The sequence below is a fragment of the Triticum dicoccoides genome, chromosome 2B (genome assembly GCF_002162155.2).
Source record: "Triticum dicoccoides isolate Atlit2015 ecotype Zavitan chromosome 2B, WEW_v2.0, whole genome shotgun sequence".
Classification (NCBI taxonomy): Eukaryota; Viridiplantae; Streptophyta; class Magnoliopsida; order Poales; family Poaceae; genus Triticum; species Triticum dicoccoides.
In genome coordinates this window covers 377,090,383-377,109,625 of record NC_041383.1, presented here as the reverse complement: position 1 = coordinate 377,109,625, position 19,243 = coordinate 377,090,383, and the positions used below count along the sequence as shown (strand labels likewise).

At 42.2% G+C, this 19,243-nt stretch overlaps 2 protein-coding genes across 5 annotated transcripts in view; both read left to right on the top strand.

Moving 5' to 3' along the window:
• Nucleotides 1-8,747, top strand: part of LOC119363743 (ubiquitin-conjugating enzyme E2 2) — a 9,152-nt gene extending 405 nt beyond the window's left edge. The window contains exons 2-5 of the mRNA XM_037629113.1: nt 157-182; nt 4,560-4,649; nt 4,844-4,932; nt 8,338-8,747. Of these exons, the coding sequence (XP_037485010.1) occupies nt 157-182; nt 4,560-4,649; nt 4,844-4,932; nt 8,338-8,466 (334 nt within the window). The 3' untranslated portion in view covers nt 8,467-8,747. The remainder of the gene's footprint in view (nt 1-156; nt 183-4,559; nt 4,650-4,843; nt 4,933-8,337) is intronic.
• Nucleotides 8,748-9,641: 894 nt separating this feature from the next.
• LOC119363742 lies at nt 9,642-14,387 on the top strand. Of its 4 annotated transcripts, XM_037629110.1 has the most exons (7): nt 9,642-9,923; nt 10,706-10,792; nt 11,874-12,020; nt 12,211-12,312; nt 13,268-13,337; nt 13,826-13,921; nt 14,033-14,387. In XM_037629110.1, the coding sequence occupies exons 3-7, from the start codon at nt 11,942-11,944 to the stop codon at nt 14,232-14,234; spliced, it is 549 nt and encodes a 182-aa protein (XP_037485007.1). In that variant the 5' UTR covers nt 9,642-9,923; nt 10,706-10,792; nt 11,874-11,941; the 3' UTR covers nt 14,235-14,387. The 4 variants fall into 4 exon arrangements, 2 of the variants coding, with proteins under 2 accessions (XP_037485007.1, XP_037485008.1); XM_037629111.1 differs by having other exon boundaries at nt 10,706-12,100; XR_005174343.1 differs by lacking the exon at nt 11,874-12,020 and having other exon boundaries at nt 13,268-13,921.
• Nucleotides 14,388-19,243: the final 4,856 nt, after the last annotated feature.

Genomic DNA, 19,243 nt, shown 5'->3' with positions numbered 1-19,243 from the left:
CTCTCGTTTGGGGGACGGCCTCTCCGTCGCCGCCGTTGTTCCCAGGGTTTGGTCTGGGGACCTCTAGATCGTGCCGAGCTCCTCAGTTTCAGTTATTTCCATGTTAGGATTTGTGGTGCTGACGAGGGATCCTTTTTCTGTGGTGTGGTTTTGCAGGCCGGATGATACGCCATGGGACGGAGGTGAGGCTCGTCGGTTTGATCTCCTCTGACCTCTAGCTGATTTACTGTTTTACGTGTGGTTGCTAGTTCCTTGGGCGTAGTTTTATTGTGAATGGTAAGGCGGAACTGCAGCTATCCTATATGTTGCTGATGGTTTTTGTTTGTCCTGGGAGTCATGCTGAGTTGTACCCTGTTTGCATCCATTAGTCTGTTATAAGCTTTGCGCAGAAAATTCCGTTGCATGATTTGGGCCTTACTGTTCGTTGGGCTTTTCTGTCGCCGTTTACAAGCAGCAGAAGGTCTGTTGGAAGTGTATATTTTAGGCTTACTTACTTACGAAGCCTTTTATCCCAAACAAGTTGGGGTAGGCTAGATATGAAACCCTTTCACGAGGACTTCCCAGGAGGTCACCCATCCTAGTACTACTCTCGCCCAAATGGGTTTCATACCCAAAAGACTGGCTAGTTTTTACGTTGGCTCGCCAAGCCTATCACAACCCTTAGATATGAAACCCTTTCACGAGGACTTCCTAGGAGGTCACCCATCCTAGTACTATTCTCGCTCAAATGGGTTTCATACCTATGGGACTGGCTAGTTTTTACGTTGGCTCGCCAAGCCTATCACAACCCTCCTCCTTTACCCGGGCTTGGGACCGGCTATGCCTAGAAGACATAGGCGGAGTTTTAGGCTAAAGCTATGAAATCCCTGCTGGTTTTGGGTTTCCTTAAATCGGAAAAGACAAAATCTGCATGGTCGAACCTGTTACAACGGCAGACTCCACAGGTGCACCAAAATTAGGAGATTCGTATGAATTCTGCAGTAAGTAATTTTTAGTGAGTTATGGGCTGGAACGCCAGAGCTGATTTGGAGTTGCACAAAATGTTCTTTTGGTATAGAAATTTTTTAGCTTTGGAAATTCCTTTGGCAGCAAGCTTTGGACTTGCATTTGGAAATAGGTTCCCAATTTAGCTTAGGAAAGGAGTTCAGCTGCAACATGAAAGCCGTGATGCTGTTGTTCTCTTTTAAATATTATTAATACTTCATAAGGTTGAGTATTCTATCTGAGGACTAGATAAAGAAAAAGTTCATATCTGTTATGCATCGTCTTAATGCTATTTATCCACTTTGCTTCTCAGTTTATAGTTTGACACATTAGCAAACTGCTATTTTTGTGTGTAAATTAAATCAATAATATTGCTGGTGTGACAGCAATACATGATGAACTAATTTATCCACATTGCTTTGTCCGTTTAGTTTGGAACAATAGCAAATTGCTATTTTTGTTTTAAAAGACTAAACCAGTAATGTTGCTCGTGTGACAGTTCCAGGAACGTCACCTGCTTTTGAGAGCATTATTCAATCTATTTGCACTGTAGGGAAATGCACGGCAGATGCATAGTAGCTGGTAGTGATATTTGCATGCCCACGGCTCAGACCTAGTGATAAAGCATCTTAGCTAGGCCCTCCCATAAAAAAGGACAGCCTGGTGCACGTAGCTCCTGCGTACGCAGGGTCCGGCGAAGGGTCCGACCACTTTAGGCCCTCCCCATCACCACCACCAAAATCCCTCCAAGCTGGACATTGTTCCACTCCGTAGGTTCAGAGTGGCCAGATAAGAAATGTAATATAAAGCGTTCCATCACCATACACGTTGGCACATGACAGTCATGAAGGAGCACATAACCAAAAATAACTATGTACGGGGTCAACCATGTTGGTGCATGATGCATGCTTATTGTGCATATGTTTTAGCTTGTGGCATCCTAATATGGCAATAGGCATGATTTTGGAGAAACTGTCTCATTATGACATATTTATGCAAATATCTAATTTAAGCTTAGTCTAGTGGTATTGAAGTTATATTCTTTATATGGAATGGTGGAAATGACGCATCTCATCTTGTTGAGAGCCCAGCCTCTTCAGGCATGTTTGGTTCACAGCCCCATTGGCAGCCAACCAATCAGACCCTTCCTTTCCCTTCTTTATGCTAGTGTAAATGTGCACCTGCAATGGACGTAACCATATGAATGCCATTGTTTTAATCCTAGTTAGCATGGACATATTTAAACAAAATTGACAAAAAAATATATTTAGTATGATGCATGAAAAAGGGCAACCTGGTGCATGTAGCTCCCGCTTGCGCAGGGTCCAGGGAAGGGTCCGACCACTTTGGGTCTATAGTACGCAGCCTTTCCCTACATTTCTGTAAGAGGCTGTTTCCAGGACTTGAACCCATGACCTCATGGTCACAAGGCAGCAGCTTTACCACTGCGCCAAGGCTCCCCTTCTATCTCTACTATATATACTCCCTCCATTCCACAGTGTAGTGCGCCCGCGCTTCCCGATATCTAAGTTTGACCATAAATTTAATCAACGAGACCGACTGTGGCGGGGTATTTAAAAAAGACGTAAGGTCTTGTATTTCACCCATCAGCGTTTCGTTCCCACCTTCATCCAACCCCACTCCGTCCTCTCCTCCTCCCTCTCCGTCTTAATTTTTTTGCTCCTACCTCTAGCTTTTCCAACTGGTCTTTGCTGAAAACCACACATGTCTTCTGGTTTACCAAATGAAATCATGTTTTCTTAGGTAAGTCAATAAGTGTTCGTTTTTTAAAAAGTACTCCCTCCAATCCAAATTAATTGTCTTGTACTAAAGTTGTACTAAAGCAGCGATAATTAATATGGATTGGAGGGAGCAGTATTTATTAAGAAAATGGTGATTCAATTGGCAGCTAAAATCTACTTTTTTTTGTATGTCTCACAGTGATTGCATACAGTGATTGCAACGGGCAGTTATCTAGTAAATCAAGATGCTTTGGATCAGCCCTATTCGTGCTTTATAGGGGTAGTAGATTTTGTCTGAGCATACAAGACTTAGCTTATATTTTAGTTTTAAGTTTCTAGTCTCAGTATGCTGTCATTGTTGTATGAGTCAATCACGGTATGGTTGAAGTTGTTGGTAGTTCTGAACTGTGTACCTTCGCGTGCGAGCTGGGCAATTAGTTCAGTTGTACTTCTTTTGTAGTAAACTTCCTTCCATAAAACTTTTGACCTTATCTTACTTTTACTGGTTAAAAAGCACACTTTATCACTTAAAATGCATAATTTTACCAAGTCTACAAGTACCCACAAAATATTCTTTTTAGCGGAAATACCCACAAATTGTTATGCCTTTGCCCCCAAAAAACAAGAGCCTATTAATGGGACGATGAGTCACCAATATTGATTGGATCTATATTACATTGAGTTACTGGGACTAGGACTATATACATACAACCAATGTTCAGGAATCGTTAACTGGTAACTGCTTGGTCATCTGGTGAGTAAGGGGTTAGAGGGGAATCAGCTAGTTAAACGGACCCCAACCGAGCAGGGATTAGTCGGCGAGTTGACTGATTGTCGGCCGATATTTTAAACACTGCACACAACTACGAGCTTGCTGGGCTGGGTATTCGATACAAAGACATGTAGAAATGTGGATTTAGTTTAGTTTTCCAATGTTAAGAAGCAAAATTGGTGGAAAATTCACCTACTAAGATTTATCTGGGTCTGAGGGCGGATAGTTTGTCCTTGATGGTCTTATAGAACCAGTGATCAGGTTTTGATGATTACTTGGCAGTTAGGCATTTTTCGCTGGTGTAATCAGTTATCCACCTATAAAAATCACAACCGTATACCTTACACATCAGTTTCAGTTCTGATCCCTATCGTCTGAAGATATATCTTTCCAACTTCGATTGGCTGGATAAATTTAACTCGGTTACCGATATACGGACCTCTACCTCTAGTCAAGAGTTTGTACTGAATATTCACTTTCAATATTAGTGCATGTTTAGTTATGCTTATGGAAGTTGTTCTCTGTACAAATTGTCTATATTAATTTACCTTTTGTACCATTATGTGACATTGCTGTCTTGCGTGGTTAACACTTTGACAAATCATTGGTTGTCACAGAGTAATCCATACTTCCTATAGTCAATAGCTTCGTGAAGAGCCATGTGGCACATCTGATCAGTTTACTCTGATTTTGTATGGATGAACATCAGAAATTATTAAAGCTTTGCTTATTTCTATCATGAGAAATCCTCTATGCGTGCATTGTTGTTATATGGCATTTCTTGATTTTGCATGCTAAGTTTAATGTTTTGGTTTTGTAGTTTCTGAACTGCCTTAAATCATCTATTGCAAAAATGATGAACACATGTGAAAATTTTAGTGCTTATCATGGTCATCCATTCGTATTGCCACGCAGCAATGCTTCATTATATAGGACAACCAAAAAGTCTTAAGGAGTAGTTTACATTGCATCTTTCTGTTGCTGCAGTTGAATTAATGCTATTATATTATAATATGATGGCACTTGAAATTTACTGACAGTTTATTGTCTCACATATCTAGGCACGTTCAAGCTTACCTTGCAGTTTACAGAAGATTACCCCAACAAGCCGCCAACTGTTCGTTTTGTCTCTAGGATGTTTCACCCAAATAGTAATCTCTCTCACTTTGCCTTTGTACCCATCTCTCTGATTCCATATGACTAAGATACCTTCTTTCTCACTGTCTCTATCCATCTCTCTTATTTTATGTGACTCGAATACCTTTCATATCGTACTGAGTAATTATCATTATTCTAAATTGATGTTCTGGAGAAGTGGATTAATATCTTTCCTACATCTCTGCAGTTTATGCAGATGGGAGCATCTGCTTGGATATTCTACAGAACCAGTGGAGCCCTATATATGACGTTGCTGCCATATTGACTTCTATTCAGGTACCATTTTGATCAGACTAGTCAAACTTCATGTGTGATTCTCATTGAAGAGAATAGTGCTACTTTAGTAGGCATGTTCAGTCACTTGCCAAATATTGTGGAGAGGCCTCTATTGTGGTAAGAAAGTCTGTTGCATTCGGTTGGCTAGCCCACCATGTGGAGTGCTAGCCAACCCTGGTTAGTATCAATGTTAGCACCCTGCATGGTGGGCTACCAGTCTGACCCTCGTGTGTTGTTTATTAATTGTCTGGTAGGAGTCTTCGTTGACACCTCCATTTTTAATATTTGGAAAGCATGGCATTTATGTTGATTGGTTTGTGTTGCTTGCTGCGCTTGCCACGCGATAGTATGCCATATATGATTATGTACTAGCAAACATGCCCGTGCGTTGCAACGGGAGAAAAAAATATTGTATGCCCCTACCAAAAAGAAGACTCCCCCATAACACTGCCTCCACACAAACAGGTCCACACACTCAACACGGCGTCCCAACCGTGTCACCACTTATGCTCCTTCTCACCCACATTGCCGGGAGTGCTAGGTTCGTCCGATCATGATGTGTCCAACCTCGGCCAATACCAAAGCTATGTGCTTGGCGCGAGGCAACCAATGACCGTTGATGCCCTCCTGGGTGCGGCTTGAAAGGAACGAATATTCACGACATGCGTAAAGTGTGGTTCTTCGGCCAACTATTATACGAAAACCATAAACTTTAGGGCTCATCTCATCTTAACTCTCTGCTATCTTGCTCTTTTGTCCTACATGCGCTATCATATGTCTTTATCTTATTTGCCAATAATCTATTTTTGCACTATTTTTTATCCGCGACACAAATATTTCTTGTTTCATCATTCAATCATTGGCAGATAGATAGACAATAAGTGGCGGAATTTTTGAAGAATGTTCTTATATGCCAGAAAAACATGAATTACATGGCAGATTGTGAAGGCAATCACATTGATTATTCTAAAGTTAATAATACATCAGTTTCTAAGATAAGATAGTGTTCTCCCTATAATTGGTCAAAAGTTATTGTTAGCCTCTGAATCAAACAATACACAGATGAGTAAATAAAAATCATTGGTTGATAACCTAAAGTTCCAAGCATTTTATTTTTAGAACACAGGAAGACTGAAGCATTACAATTTAGTGATTTATACCATACTATGCAGCTGGTTGTAAAGGTTCTGTTAAAGTCAACCAAACAAATATCGGTCCAAATAAAAAAACCTTAATTGATGCGCTGAAGTGGGATATGGCAAAAAATCCATACATGTACAAGTTGGATGCGAACCATGATTTTGATGAATGCTTAGCAAACTGCAAACACACAAGCAGTAGTCTGGCGTATTCAGTAGCTATTTAGTTCCTGTGGCAAGTTGGGCGGAGATTATGAAGCCACCGGGGGAGACATCAGCTGCTATGCCGCCATGGACATCTCCTAATCCTGCTCCTCCACTCACTCCTCGATAGGTACAACCAGGGAGAATCCTTACAGGAGGTGAACGCCAATCACCCGTCGCCGCAGAAGAAGCTGGGTACTGGCCATCTCCATCTCCGCCTCCGCGACCTCTGGCACTTGGTCTGGCTCCAGCGGTCGCTCGTGTGATTTGTCACCGTGATGCCAAGAAACTGCGGTAGCATATGGTGGGTTATCAGTGGTTTGGTCTTGCCTATTTTATCGCTCAGCGCCAACATTTCACCGTTTAGTTTTGCTATTCCTCTACCGCTGATTACAACTAATCGGTAGCTGCAATAATACAAGCTCAAAACTCAAAACAGTAAAAGTATGACTGAAGGAAGGGTACAGAAACCAAGGAGAGTCATGAACCCGACGGAGATCAATAGTTAGAATCCCAAATGTCGATCGCCTAGTGTAGACAACTGGGAGGGGAACTCCCTCTCGCCGGCCCTCCTGCCACCAGCGAACCTCCCAACAGCAAAGTCTCCATCTGGGAGCCGCCAAATCGTCAACCTGACCGTCGTATCCTCCTCACTGCCAGCCTCAGCCCGGTGTTGCTGCCCTGGTCGTCGGCGGCGCCGAGGTCACTCGCCGGAGCAGGCCGCGCCACATCTGCGGGCAACTCGTGCCGGCACACAGGACACGAGTTACGCAGCGTGAGCCATTGCAGGATGCAGTCCTGGTGGTACATGTGGCTGCAGGGCATCTCCCTGGCCTAGGCGCAGTGGTAGTCGGCGCCGACGTGGCCAGGGCAGGCGGCGACGACGATGGTGGGCATGGACTCGACGGCGGCCTTGCAGGCCGGCGGGTTGTCGTAGGGGCGGGTGGCGCCGAAGCCACCGGCCTCGATCTGGGCGAGCTGCTCAAATCCTGGCCCCATGAGGAAGTCGGACATGCTCTCGGGCAGCGGGCGGAGGCCGAATCCGGCACCGTTGTCGTAGAAGAGCTTGAAGCTGCTGGTGGCGCTGGGGGCCTCATCGCAGGGAGGGGCGGCGGAGCGACGGACCACGAAGACCGGGTTGCACGGCGACCCCGAGCGGTCACCCGAGGCGCCACGCCGGCTCCGGCGGGGTCAGACCTCGTTGCCCCGTTGGGGCGGAGGGCACGACGGCCCTGCGCGGCAGCGGCGCGTCCATCTGCTCCAGGAAGCCGCCGTCGCAGCCTGGGCAGCAGGGGAGCTCGAGTACTGGATAAGATGAAGAGAAGCACGGGCGTAATTCTTACAAACTGGAAGGTGAAGAAGAGTCCTGCTAGACTTTTTCCCTTAGCTGCGCTTGGGCTGTTCGGCCCATAAGAGTCCAAGCGAGTCGTTTGAATTAGTACCACCTCGCGTATATATATTTTAAATTCAAACTAAAAGCGTATTGTGACGGTGAACCCACGGAGTCAATCCGTGTTTTATTATTAGGGATAGATTGAGTGGTTAGATGTAATATCTGGTTGCATTGCTACAGTTTCCAGTCAAATTTCTGTTTTTGAATTTTGGACTTGATTGCACCTGGTGGGTTGCTCCTACGCAGGAAGTTGTATTTGTCAGATGTTCTAAATCATGTCAAGTAAATCGATCTTAGAGAAATTTAAAGATGTATGGAAACTTTTCTTCTTGCAGCTTGTTGACCGGAAAGGGAATCTTGACCTAAATTATGCAGAATCACATGACAGTGAATTAAATTAGTCGGGTTTTATTTGAGATTATACCACTGTTTACAAACTGGAGCTGTACAGCCACATGGTGGTTGTACGCTGCTTATAAACAATCAGCAGTGCTGCCATGCTCAGAACAAACGTTGATGAAAAAAATGTTAGCAGAACCATTTCATGATAGATGATGGGTTGTTTCACATGTACGTGCTGCCAACCCCCATAACTGTATGCTGCATGTAGTGCCTGCATCATGCATCCATATCTGATACTTGGTTCACTAAACACTACTTCCTGTACAGTCCTTGCTGTGTGATCCAAACCCCAACTCTCCAGCAAATTCGGAAGCTGCCAGAATGTTCAGCGAGAACAAGCGAGAGTACAACCGCAAAGTCCGCGAGATCGTGGAGCAGAGCTGGACTGCTGACTAAGGCAGGGCGAGGCGGCGGCTGCCAGAAAGTTGCAATAAGCAACCATGAAACCTTTGTTTATGGCTCTCTATAGTTGGTTCTTAGATGAAATATTAAACATCTCCAGTGATTGCTTGCAGGTCAAACCGTCAAAGTATCTTTAGTCTCCGTGGTAATTTTGTGTTATGTCTCGTGGTACTGTTCTCATATGTTGTGTTGATCCTGCCTCATGAATTTAGGGGCATCCTATGTAAAAAGTTATAGCGTGGAAATGGTTGATGAATACTTGTCATGTGTTGTTACTTGTCAGGCCTCGAGGCTTATGGCAGATGTGTCCATTAGATCGGGCGTTGCCATCTTGGTGAATAGCCACGAGCAATATCCCCGCAATTACGGCTGATATGACAACTCTACCACACTTAGTTTCTTCCTTTTCAAGATTTATTAAATGCGCTTCACTTGAGAGTTACGTTGCATAACGGCATCTCTAAGAGACCCACAAAAATTAGGTATATGTACACATTTGTTCACTATTGCAATCCAATGAGGACCAGTCAGCGAAGCAGTCCGGACGTCTCCGTGGTCTATATCTCTTTTCTTTCTCTTCACATGCATGACTCCCCTCTCCTCTCTCTCTTTCCAACAAGACACCATACCTTAAATAGCCATCATATGTATGGTCCTCATCTACATTTTTTTCTCCCAGCCGGATACTTTGTAATCACGTTGGATGGTTCTCTCTCATATCATGTTCGTGGACCACGCCTGGACACAAAAACAGATATATACCAAAGAAATTTACGGGTCGGTGTTGGAGATGACCTAAGGAAATAAAATGAAGCAAGCAAAAAAGGAAGATTTTGACGTCAACAGGGTTTCCCATGAGGCCCGGACTAAGAGGACTATACCACTACAATGCATCGAGAAATAAGAGATCCAGTAACTCTCGGGCGTCCTCAGCGATTTGGATTCCTGGCCGTTGGATCTGGCTGCTTGATGCGATTTGGGCCATTGGATCTTCCTCAGAAATCACCTCAGCCGTCGGATCAGATTGAAATACTATTGCAATGAATAGTATTAGAACTAGGATGCCACCGCATGTAATTCCCAGAGCCCGCCGAGGGCATTTTCGTCACTTCACGTGGTTGGAAAAGTCCCCAATAGTGTGGAGAGTGAGCACCGGGTCATTGCCCTCCACCTCCCACCTGGTCTCCTCTCTTCCCGCCTCCTCCCACGAAACCCTAGCCGCCGCGCCGTGCAGCCGCCGCCGCCGCGCCCTCCTCCTCCTTCCACCTCCTGGCCGGCGCCCAACCACCGCGCCCTCTCCCTCCCCCTACCGCCGGCCTCTCCCTAGGTGGTGGCCAGATCTGCCACGGCCACAGCCACGATGGGGGCTTCTGGATCCGCCCCGCCGTCGAGCTGGGCGCGACCAATAACCTCGGACCACACCGCCGCCACCATGGATGCACCATATCAAGGTCTCCTCCCTCGTCCCCTATGCTTCTTCTTCTTCTTCTTCTCCTTCTCTCTCTCTCTCTCTCTCTCTCTCTCTCTCTCTCTCTCCCTCTCTCTCTCTCTCTCAATCCCTGATGTGTTTCGATTTGGTAGGCTTGGTTCCCTCCCTGATCATGATGCGTGTAGACGCATGCACAAGTTAGGTCTTGTGATCTGTTTCAAGAACAGCTGCTGCTGTTAGCCTTGTAGTTAGTTATATCCTGTTCGTATGTATGATGTGTACCCGGTGCTTCGTAGGTAGTGTGTGTAACGAGCTTTTGTTGTCATGTACCTTTGGCTGGACCATTGCACTGGTTATGTAGATATATCCTTTTGAAGTTCTTATATCCCGGTGCACGAAAACCACACAGGCCTTTAGAATATGTACGTGAATTGTTTGACTATGGTCACCTGACCACTACGTGGATGGTTGGTCCTTCTGCCATTAGGCAGGATATCTTTTGTTTTTCTCTACGAACTGCAGGTGCTTGAAATAAGTCAGCTGGTAGCCAGTTCTTCAATAAGAACAACTGAGACAGATTTGAAACATGTTTTAGACGTTTCAGAGGTGGTATATAGCAGTTCATTGTCCGTGTATATTTTACCGAGACTACAAATAAATTTTAAAGCTACTGATTTAGGCTGAGTAAGCAAAACATATAAACAAGAATAAAGTAAATTATTCTTTTAGCAAATCAGAGTGAGCTTTATTGATCCAGGGATTGTCTATAGGAATTGCAAGAAAATCATGAGGAATTTTTTTCAGGTCGCAATGGCTGACAAAGAGCTTCACGTTCATGGTTCACCAGGTTCTGCTGGCTCCACTAACAGTTGCCTGCAAGCACTTGCACAGGTCAGCTGAGATACGTCTTGCACACCTACGAGTTGATTCTTCTAGGGATCTAATTTTCTAAACGAACTTTCAGTTGCAATGCACAAATATGTTGCTAGATGAGGTTTAGAACTTAGTTGGCAGAAGCTATTTTAAGATTAGTATATTGTAGTATTTCTCTAAGGGAATTCTGTGAATATTTGGTCATTGCCAACAAATCTAAAATAGAATGGAAGTGATTGTTTGGAATGGATATTACTCTGCTGCTCATGTCTGTTACTTTTCTTGCATACAATATTTTGCTTACATGTTTACTAATAAACTTCTGTGAGGACCCCTGCTGGAGACATACGGAGTTGAGGAATAATGCAAGTGAATGGAGCTTGTTGAGTTGTTGTTCGCCTGATCATACGTGATACGTCGAGTGTGAACTACCCATTCTCCCCTCTCCTACAGTCTGTAACAAAAGCGTTAGGCCTGAGTGTGTGAGTCTGTGAGAGTAGATGGTAGGTCATTGGATATAAAAGGGGCCTTTAGTAGTCCATTTATCTTTCGAGAATGAAGTTGGAAGAGCACGAGCTCCTCTGCTCCACCCTTCGGATCCCTTCCTCTGTAGTATTTAGTTTCTTTGTTATACGTTGTATTTAGTTAGTACTTTTCAGATGGCTTAACTCCCTTTCTCTGTAGTAATTGGAGCCCATAAGTGGAGGTGTTTGTTCCTCATATGCAACCTTATTATCTGATATATAGATTGGGAAACACAGCAGGAGTTTGAGTTTATTTTCATTCAGTAGAACACAACAACAGTAGTAGACTCCCGTAAAAACCAGCAGTCGAACTGAACTAGAATACTGTGTGTATTTTAGCTTAAGCAATCTAGGATTCACTCCTGGATGTTAGAGCAACATATTTCAAAATGTAATTAATTAATGTTGCTTCCCACAAAGTATATTTCTTTTGTTTCAATAAGCATTATGCACAACTCGATGCTTGGTGCGACGTCGGAGTTCATCTTATTATATGAATATAGTGGTTGGCATGCTCAATTCGTCCTCATTGGCATCTGAACCTGAGGCTCCTGACTTACTCAAATGTTCTCCAGTCATTTCCCCCTCTCCTACAAATGTGATCAATTTGGCATGGGTATGCGTACAGTTGGAATGAGGCACCATGGGAAGGATTCAAATCTCTGAGAAGTGTGCTAAATCAATAGTGCCAATCGGTTCAGTTTCAGCTTCGAAAACATTAGGTGATTGAAAATGGCATGCTATATTTCTGCAACAAGGCTCCCTAAATATTCCCTATGTTCTAAACTGGATTCTGACAAGGGTAAAGATATGTGAGACATCCCTCATTTTATTTTAAGACCATTACTTTTTTACCTACCTCTCCTCATATAATCTCTAACATGGACGGCTCTCTATTCTCTGTGGTTTAAGGTGTACACCCTGCTATTTGGTCAGAAGTTCGGGAGTTCATACTTGGTTGTTTGATCTCAAGAACACCTTTGATGACCACGAGCAAATTGGGCGAACCAGAAGGTACTCGACTCATTCTATGCTTTTCTTGACTGCAATTTCCATCAAGTAAATATATGATGTATTCACACTCCATTATAATCAATAATTGCCTTACTGTAAAGGACTCATTCATTTTGCGTTCATTAATCTTGAACTATAGATTAAATCTTTTTGCTGCATGTTAAGTTATGTGTGAAAGGATGATTAATATGAGGCACACATTCTTTGTTTTATGGATAATACATTAACTGCTGCATGTATATCATCACAAGCAAAAAATGTGTATTTTTGAACTTTTTTCCTAAAAAATATATTTTCTTATGTTCTTGTGTATTTACGTATGATGAGTGTGGGAGGGCTTATGGCTTTTATGGTGACGAGTCACGATTGTCGCTGATCTCTACTGCCGGTAATTTATTTTACACGGTCACCATCCCATCTCTTGTTGTTATGTATGGTCCAAGTAAAAGAGGCTTTTCCTGCATTGTTTATTTGTATTAGATGACCAGTACAGGAAGTTGTAGTAGCTTCCCCGTCCTTTTTTAATGTAAATGATGGTAAGCACGAGTTAGGTTCTATGTCGACCGGCTGTGCATATTATCACAACATGTGCTATGTTGGATCGTATCGATTTTACTGATGTAGTACATGATTTTATAGTTTTTTACTAGCACATATATATACATTTATTATTCTTTATACAAAAATAAACATATGTTGAAATCTACAGATAAATGGAAGTATGCACCTCTTGCTTACTAATATAGGATGCTATTTGCGTATCTGACCAACTTCGATTTAATTTCTGCATGTTCTTACCTTGGTGACCTTAGTGCACAACCTTATACACTAATGGGAAGGAAATATAATACATAAAAATCTGTGAAAGACCTGGTGGACAATAATTTAGCATGCTTTGTTGTGACATTTTAGTCGCCTTCTGCTTTATTGTGACTCTTTCTATTCATCCATTTAGGTACTTCTAGGACACGGACAATTTCCCTCAAGGTCAAGACCTCACATCAACCCTTCCAAGCCCCTGATGAGTGTGGTCCTTTTTTTTAAGTTTCTCAATGTCACCTCTATAGGTTTACTTGAGATGTTATGTTGCATATGTTGTGCTGAGGTTTTCCCACTTCCCTTTTAACTTCTCTGAAGTTGATCATCACATGTTTATGCAATTGGACCAAAGCAACGACATTACTTACAGCTTACCTGGTTAACATAACAGTTATGAACTAGGATGAACTTATACATGCAGAGAGAGAGAGAGAGAGAGGTTGTTTAAAGAATCCGGTGTCTTTGTGTTTGCCTACAGAATTCAATATTTGTTCATGCGGTGATCCTCGGCCTCTCTCTCTCTATCTCTCTCTCTCTCTCTCTATGTGTGTGTGTGTGTGTGTGTGTCCTGACTCTTTGTGCTTGTGTTGACCCTTTGTTTGTCCATGCGATTTTACTGTGGACTACTCTTTCTAATTTGGCATATAGATAGGTCATTTTTAGATATTCTATAGGGTGATTACTGTTGTTGCAGCGCTGGATGGCATGTAGCAGTGCTGGATCCGGTGGTCAGCCGTCGCCGTTGCCTGTCCTCTTTGATGCGAGATCCACGCTGCTCCACTCAGTCCAGGTTCACCCACCTCTCTCTCTCTCTCTCTCTCTCTCTCTCTCTCTCTCTCTCCCTCCCTCCCTCTCTCTCTCTCTCTCTGACCGCTGCTACATCCATCATTTTGGCTTGCAGGCTGCTGGCATCATGGAGCTTGATAAGGTTTCCGGCTGGTTCGCCACATAACTTGCAGTCCAGGTCGTTAACATATTCGGGTTCTAGGTCACAGAAACAAAATTTGGAGTTATTTTATCTGGCTCAAAATGTTTTGGCTCAGCAATTTGCTGCATTAGATATCTTTTTGTGCTTATTTTTTTGTGAATTCTACAATTTGTAGCATTGAGCTAAACTGACGTTCGTTTTAGTTAACTTACATTCCTAGATGTTTTTAAACTGATATTATTTCCATAAGTTCAGGTTTGTACTTGGCTTTATCAGAATTAGAATATGCAGAACATGTGTTGGAGAAGTGCCCATTTGGTTTTATGAAATAATATTCATGTTGATTGCATTTTGTTATAGGAACGCGCAAAGAAACTAATGTTTGATCATGTCGTTGACGGGCTCTGTTATGATAATTCTTTGACAAAGTGGTCACATTCCACATGAAGAACCTGTAGTACCATGTTTTACCATCTCTATCGCCACTTTGTTTGGCTTTTGCTTTCTTTTTTTTTCCTGCTCTTAGTACTCGCCCCCTCATGTTGTACAAGTGAATGTTTGTTCTTTCTATTGAACTAAAAAAATCTGAATATATGAGCTGAACCATGCTTCCTACAAACTTGATTATTACCTGCTTGAGAATATCGTTGGGACCGGCACCCCGCGCCAAGGCGCGGTACCAATCTAGTAATGAAAATAGGGTACCATGATCAAAGTTTCACTTGCCTTGCCTTGTATTGACGAAGTTCCTTCATTCTCACAATCTTGGTAGTGTTACTCTACGCTCTTCGAATAATCTATCGTACCAAAAGAGAACAATTCATGTGAAATTATGCGGGGATATTGCTCGTGGCTATTCGAATAATTGCGGGGATATTGCTCATGGCTATTGCGGGGATACAAGAAATGAAACAAACAACATAACTAGGTTGGGTGTATGGTTTAGGTGTTGATAGTGTTGCGAGATTATGTGTGAAGGTATTAACTCAAAAGAATTGATGGAATTTGAGAAACAACATATAAGTTGTTTATTGGATTGCAAGACATAAGGGTTCAATTTGAGTTGTAGTGGATTGAGGTTTCAATTCAAGTTCAAATGAATCAAGGAAATTTGATATTTAGCATTTCAATATGAATTATGTGATGCAAAAGGTTCATTGCTTAACATGCAAAAGGACTCATTGCAACCGGATTAATGATTTATGAACTATGATCAAACAAGTTCATATTCATATTTGAATGACCTCAATTGAATTCAAAAGTTTTAGTTAAATATGAATCCATCATTTGACATAAAGATTAATGTTTGAAATTCCAATGAAGTTGAGTTCATAATTCAAAGTTATGTTTGAATTCAAATTTGAAATAATTCAAACTTGGCAAAATGAATTTGGTCCGAACATGGTTCAAACATCACATGGCCATCGAATTAAGAACGATAACATGACTTATAGGTTCTCGTGCAATTATGGAACATGTGACAAAAACAGGTCACTTGACTCAGTTTGTCTCGAAATGCCTCCTCCTCAAAACCTTAAGGAGCTGTGTTCGCTTCAAGGGCGCCTGGCATACATTAGGCGATTCACTGAAAGACCACTCTTTCGTCTAACGATGCCTAACCGCCGTACCGATCATTCGGGAGGGGGGGGGGAGGGAGGGGGGCACTGCGAGGTGGGTAGTTTATCTGGGGCGGATGCCTCCTCATGTTGGCATCTTTCAACCTTTCGGATAACTTCTCTCCATACTAACCAAGAAGAGCAGGGCGGTTTTACTACCATTAGCGAGTAGTTCCCTCTCCATTTTGCAATGATCTTTGCAGAGGACAAAGGTACTAGAGATATTTCCTCACGTGTGTGGCCCAGCCCATAAGGGCCATGTAGACTTGACGTCATCCCCACCTTCCTCCATTACACTGGCAGTCCCTCGTGGCACCTTTTTTTTGTTTCGGAGCGGGGCACATACTATTACCACTAGGTTCGACACCATTTTCTAGCCGCATAAATACCGACTTAAAAAGGGGCGACTCCCGCCTGTGCTTAAGTTGTTTCAAGCTTGTAAAGACTCGCGATCGGAAGATTGACCTGGTTTTCTTTCAGCTGAAACTCTACCTAATGGTTCAGATTCCGCAGGTCAATTGGTTTGGCTAGAATAGTTTCACGTATCTCGAATGGGGACTTGGGTAATTGGTTTCTAGTTTCTACTATATCCTGCAAAGTAAATGGAAGTTTCTAGCGTTTTGCTCCCTTTATTCCATAATTTGGAGTTAAACTTACTATTTTGAACTTCCCAAGCCAATCTTGGCTCAAGACTCATAAGTGTTTCTGACTTCTAAATATTATTTCTGTTTACTTTGAATCAGCCTACGTCGTCTCTCTTCCAGAACCTCACAATCATCGAATTTCTCTCATCCATTATAATGAGAATTTCTCTTTGTTTAGCAATAACTTAATCTTGCAATAAAACACTCTTGCTTGGAAGGTATGGTAAAGGTAAACTTTTTCTATTTTTTGATATGAAGTTCAATTACTTGAAGAGTGATATTTTCACAGTGCCAGATTGGAATTGGTATCGGAATCTTGGTTGGTAGAAGGAAGCTCGGGTATTGCTTATTGTTGAAAGCACTCATTTGCGGCATTAGGATTCTAAGATTTAGTAGGGGAAGGCTGAGGGGAGGGATCACATGCATTGAAGCAATCTCAAGATTCAAAAACGATCAAAATAATGGTACGGGGAGAAGAAAGAGAGGAGAGTCACGAAAATCCCAAGGAAAACCAAAGAAGAAGAAAGCCCTGGTATTCTCTACTTGAATTCAGGAAGATTTAGATACCGAAAGTTCCGGCTCGTGAGTTGAAAGCACTCGTTTGTTCTGGCTCGTGATGTGTCGGCTCGGGGTTATCGAAAAGCAAAAGTTCTATCTCCCCTATCCATAGATTTGAGGATAGCGAGGCATACCAACGGCCAAATGATTATAAGCTTGAGGACCCATTCTATCCGGGCTTGATCATCATTTAAATCAATTCACAAAATGATTCATTTGATCTGGACTTGTGATTTCAATTATATGCTCAATAGTCTTTGAATATAAATTCAAATAATTTGAATTTGCAAGGATTTAAACTTAGGTGAGACATGTTCTAAAATTGTGTTTTGAATTTTCTGAACAAAAAGCAAAAGGAGTTTTCAAATTTGGAACCATAGACTAAAAGTTATGATAAATTTAAATGATTTTGAATTGGTTACATGGCAATGAAATTGGTTGCCATGGCAACATTTCTGAAACCTCTGACATGGCAGCAAAAATGGTTGCCATGGCAACAACTTTTGCTATTTACTAAATTTTATTAGTTCAACTGAATTTGTGCAAATTTGACTTTTAGTAGACCTAATTGAATATTCATTACATAAGGATCAATCTACAAAAAGATGCACTCAAATTGATATTATTTTGCATTTTAGCCCCTAAAAGATTCACATTCAATCTGCAATGTGAAAATTATTTGCTTCTCATGAATAAAGAATTCATGAGGTCAGTATGCAAAGAGAATCACCTCATTTTGAGTTGTATTTAAAAAGTTATAAGAAGTTGCGGAGGCCTTCCTTCAAAAGTTACAGATATTAAATCGGCAGAAAATAAATTAAAGGAAAAAATTAGAGACACATGTTGTGCCTTGATTGGTAGATACCCATTCGGCATGTGATATATAATACAACCGATACCCCTTCGAGTCATAAATGACTTGGCGTCTTCTAATTGGTTCATATCGGTTCTAAGATCTAATCTCATGCGTGTGTGCATGATCAAACGGCTGAGAGAGATAGAGATCTCACCACGGTGGCTAGGATGCCAAACATGGGTGTGACAACGACCGTGACACAATTGTGCTCTTTCACTTTTTTTTGAAAGCGCACCCGTGCTTTGTCCTTTTTGGTAAGCACGGCTGTGCTTCTCGTGAAAGCACAGACTATGTTTTTCATTTTTGGAAGCACAATTTTTGATGAGGACATGAATACCTTGGATATGACCAAAAATATTGTATATATGCATATTTGTCAGGTGATTTCTAGTATAAACTATTCAATAATCTATTTATGTTATCCAGAACAAAAATACTTCACACACTTTTGTGTTCTGTCTAATTGCAAGTGTATAGGACATTTGTACAATCCACATATGAAGATAAGGAAGAAAGAGATGTTTATTTGCTGTTCAAAAAGTTCTCTCATGTCACTTTTGGCCCAAGAGAAGATAGATTCCAAGTCTCTCACGTTCTGGTTTCAGATTTGGACTGCACAGACATACCTGACTCAAAACGCCCACAACTTTTTAATACGGACTCCGAATTGGGTGATTCTTTTTTTGTTGGAAACTACATTTCGTGTACTTTCCAACCCAATTGGAATCCCCTTCAAATTCGTCCAGAGAGTTGAGTTATGGACGAAACAATCTGATGCTGCAGCAGAATCCGAGTCAAACTACAAGTCCAAAGGTGTTACATCACCTCCACTTGGGCCCATTGGCCTTGTACGACCTAGGGTTAGTTTTAGGCTGCCTTGGGACATCCTCCCACCTCCTTGGCCGCCACCCCTTGCTCCTATATAAGTATATCCATCTAGTAGCTTTTCCCTTGGGATTTGTTTAGTTAAAAGTTAGCCATTGCAACTTCGTGTACTTCGTTTGTGTCCAACGACCAGACCAAGACCGCTTACGGATTCCCACCTTTATCAATACTTCATATATACTCACAATATTCAGATTGCTTTTATCATATTCTTGCTTGTTCTTTGATTGCTTGCAGGAATAGACCTTTGTGGTCAGGTTGATTGTGCTCCGGCGTGGTCAATAACCTCTCGGAGTTGGTTTAGCGATTGCTAAGGCGCAACGTCATGCACGTTTGTAGTCGGATCGTCAAAGTCGTCTCCACCAAATCGATAGTTATCATCTCATCGAAAGATCGGGACACCCCGCCTCTATCAAGTGGTATCAGTTTTCAGGTTGCTCGGTGAGATTTTACAGTTTTTCATAGTTTAGATCGCATCTGTCATTCATACCTACAGTCCATGAAAAAGGCACAGAAAAAAGTTAGATCTGTTCATCCTTTATCCAAGCCAGTCTGAATCTTTGCAATTTTCTATTCATTGCTTGCATAGTTGAATTATCGGTTGCATCGTCGTGTCAGTTGCTGG

What these genes read in the sequence shown, in the direction of transcription:
- LOC119363742 (XM_037629110.1), top strand. Translation starts at nt 11,942, where the DNA reads ATGGGAAGGATTCAAATCTCTGAGAAGTGTGCTAAATCAATAGTGCCA. An exon ending in CAAATTGGGCGAACCAGAAG is followed by an intron (nt 12,313 to 13,267) that starts GTACTCGACTCA and finishes TCATCCATTTAG; the next exon opens with GTACTTCTAGGACACGGACA. An exon ending in CGCTGCTCCACTCAGTCCAG is followed by an intron (nt 13,922 to 14,032) that starts GTTCACCCACCT and finishes TTTGGCTTGCAG; the next exon opens with GCTGCTGGCATCATGGAGCT.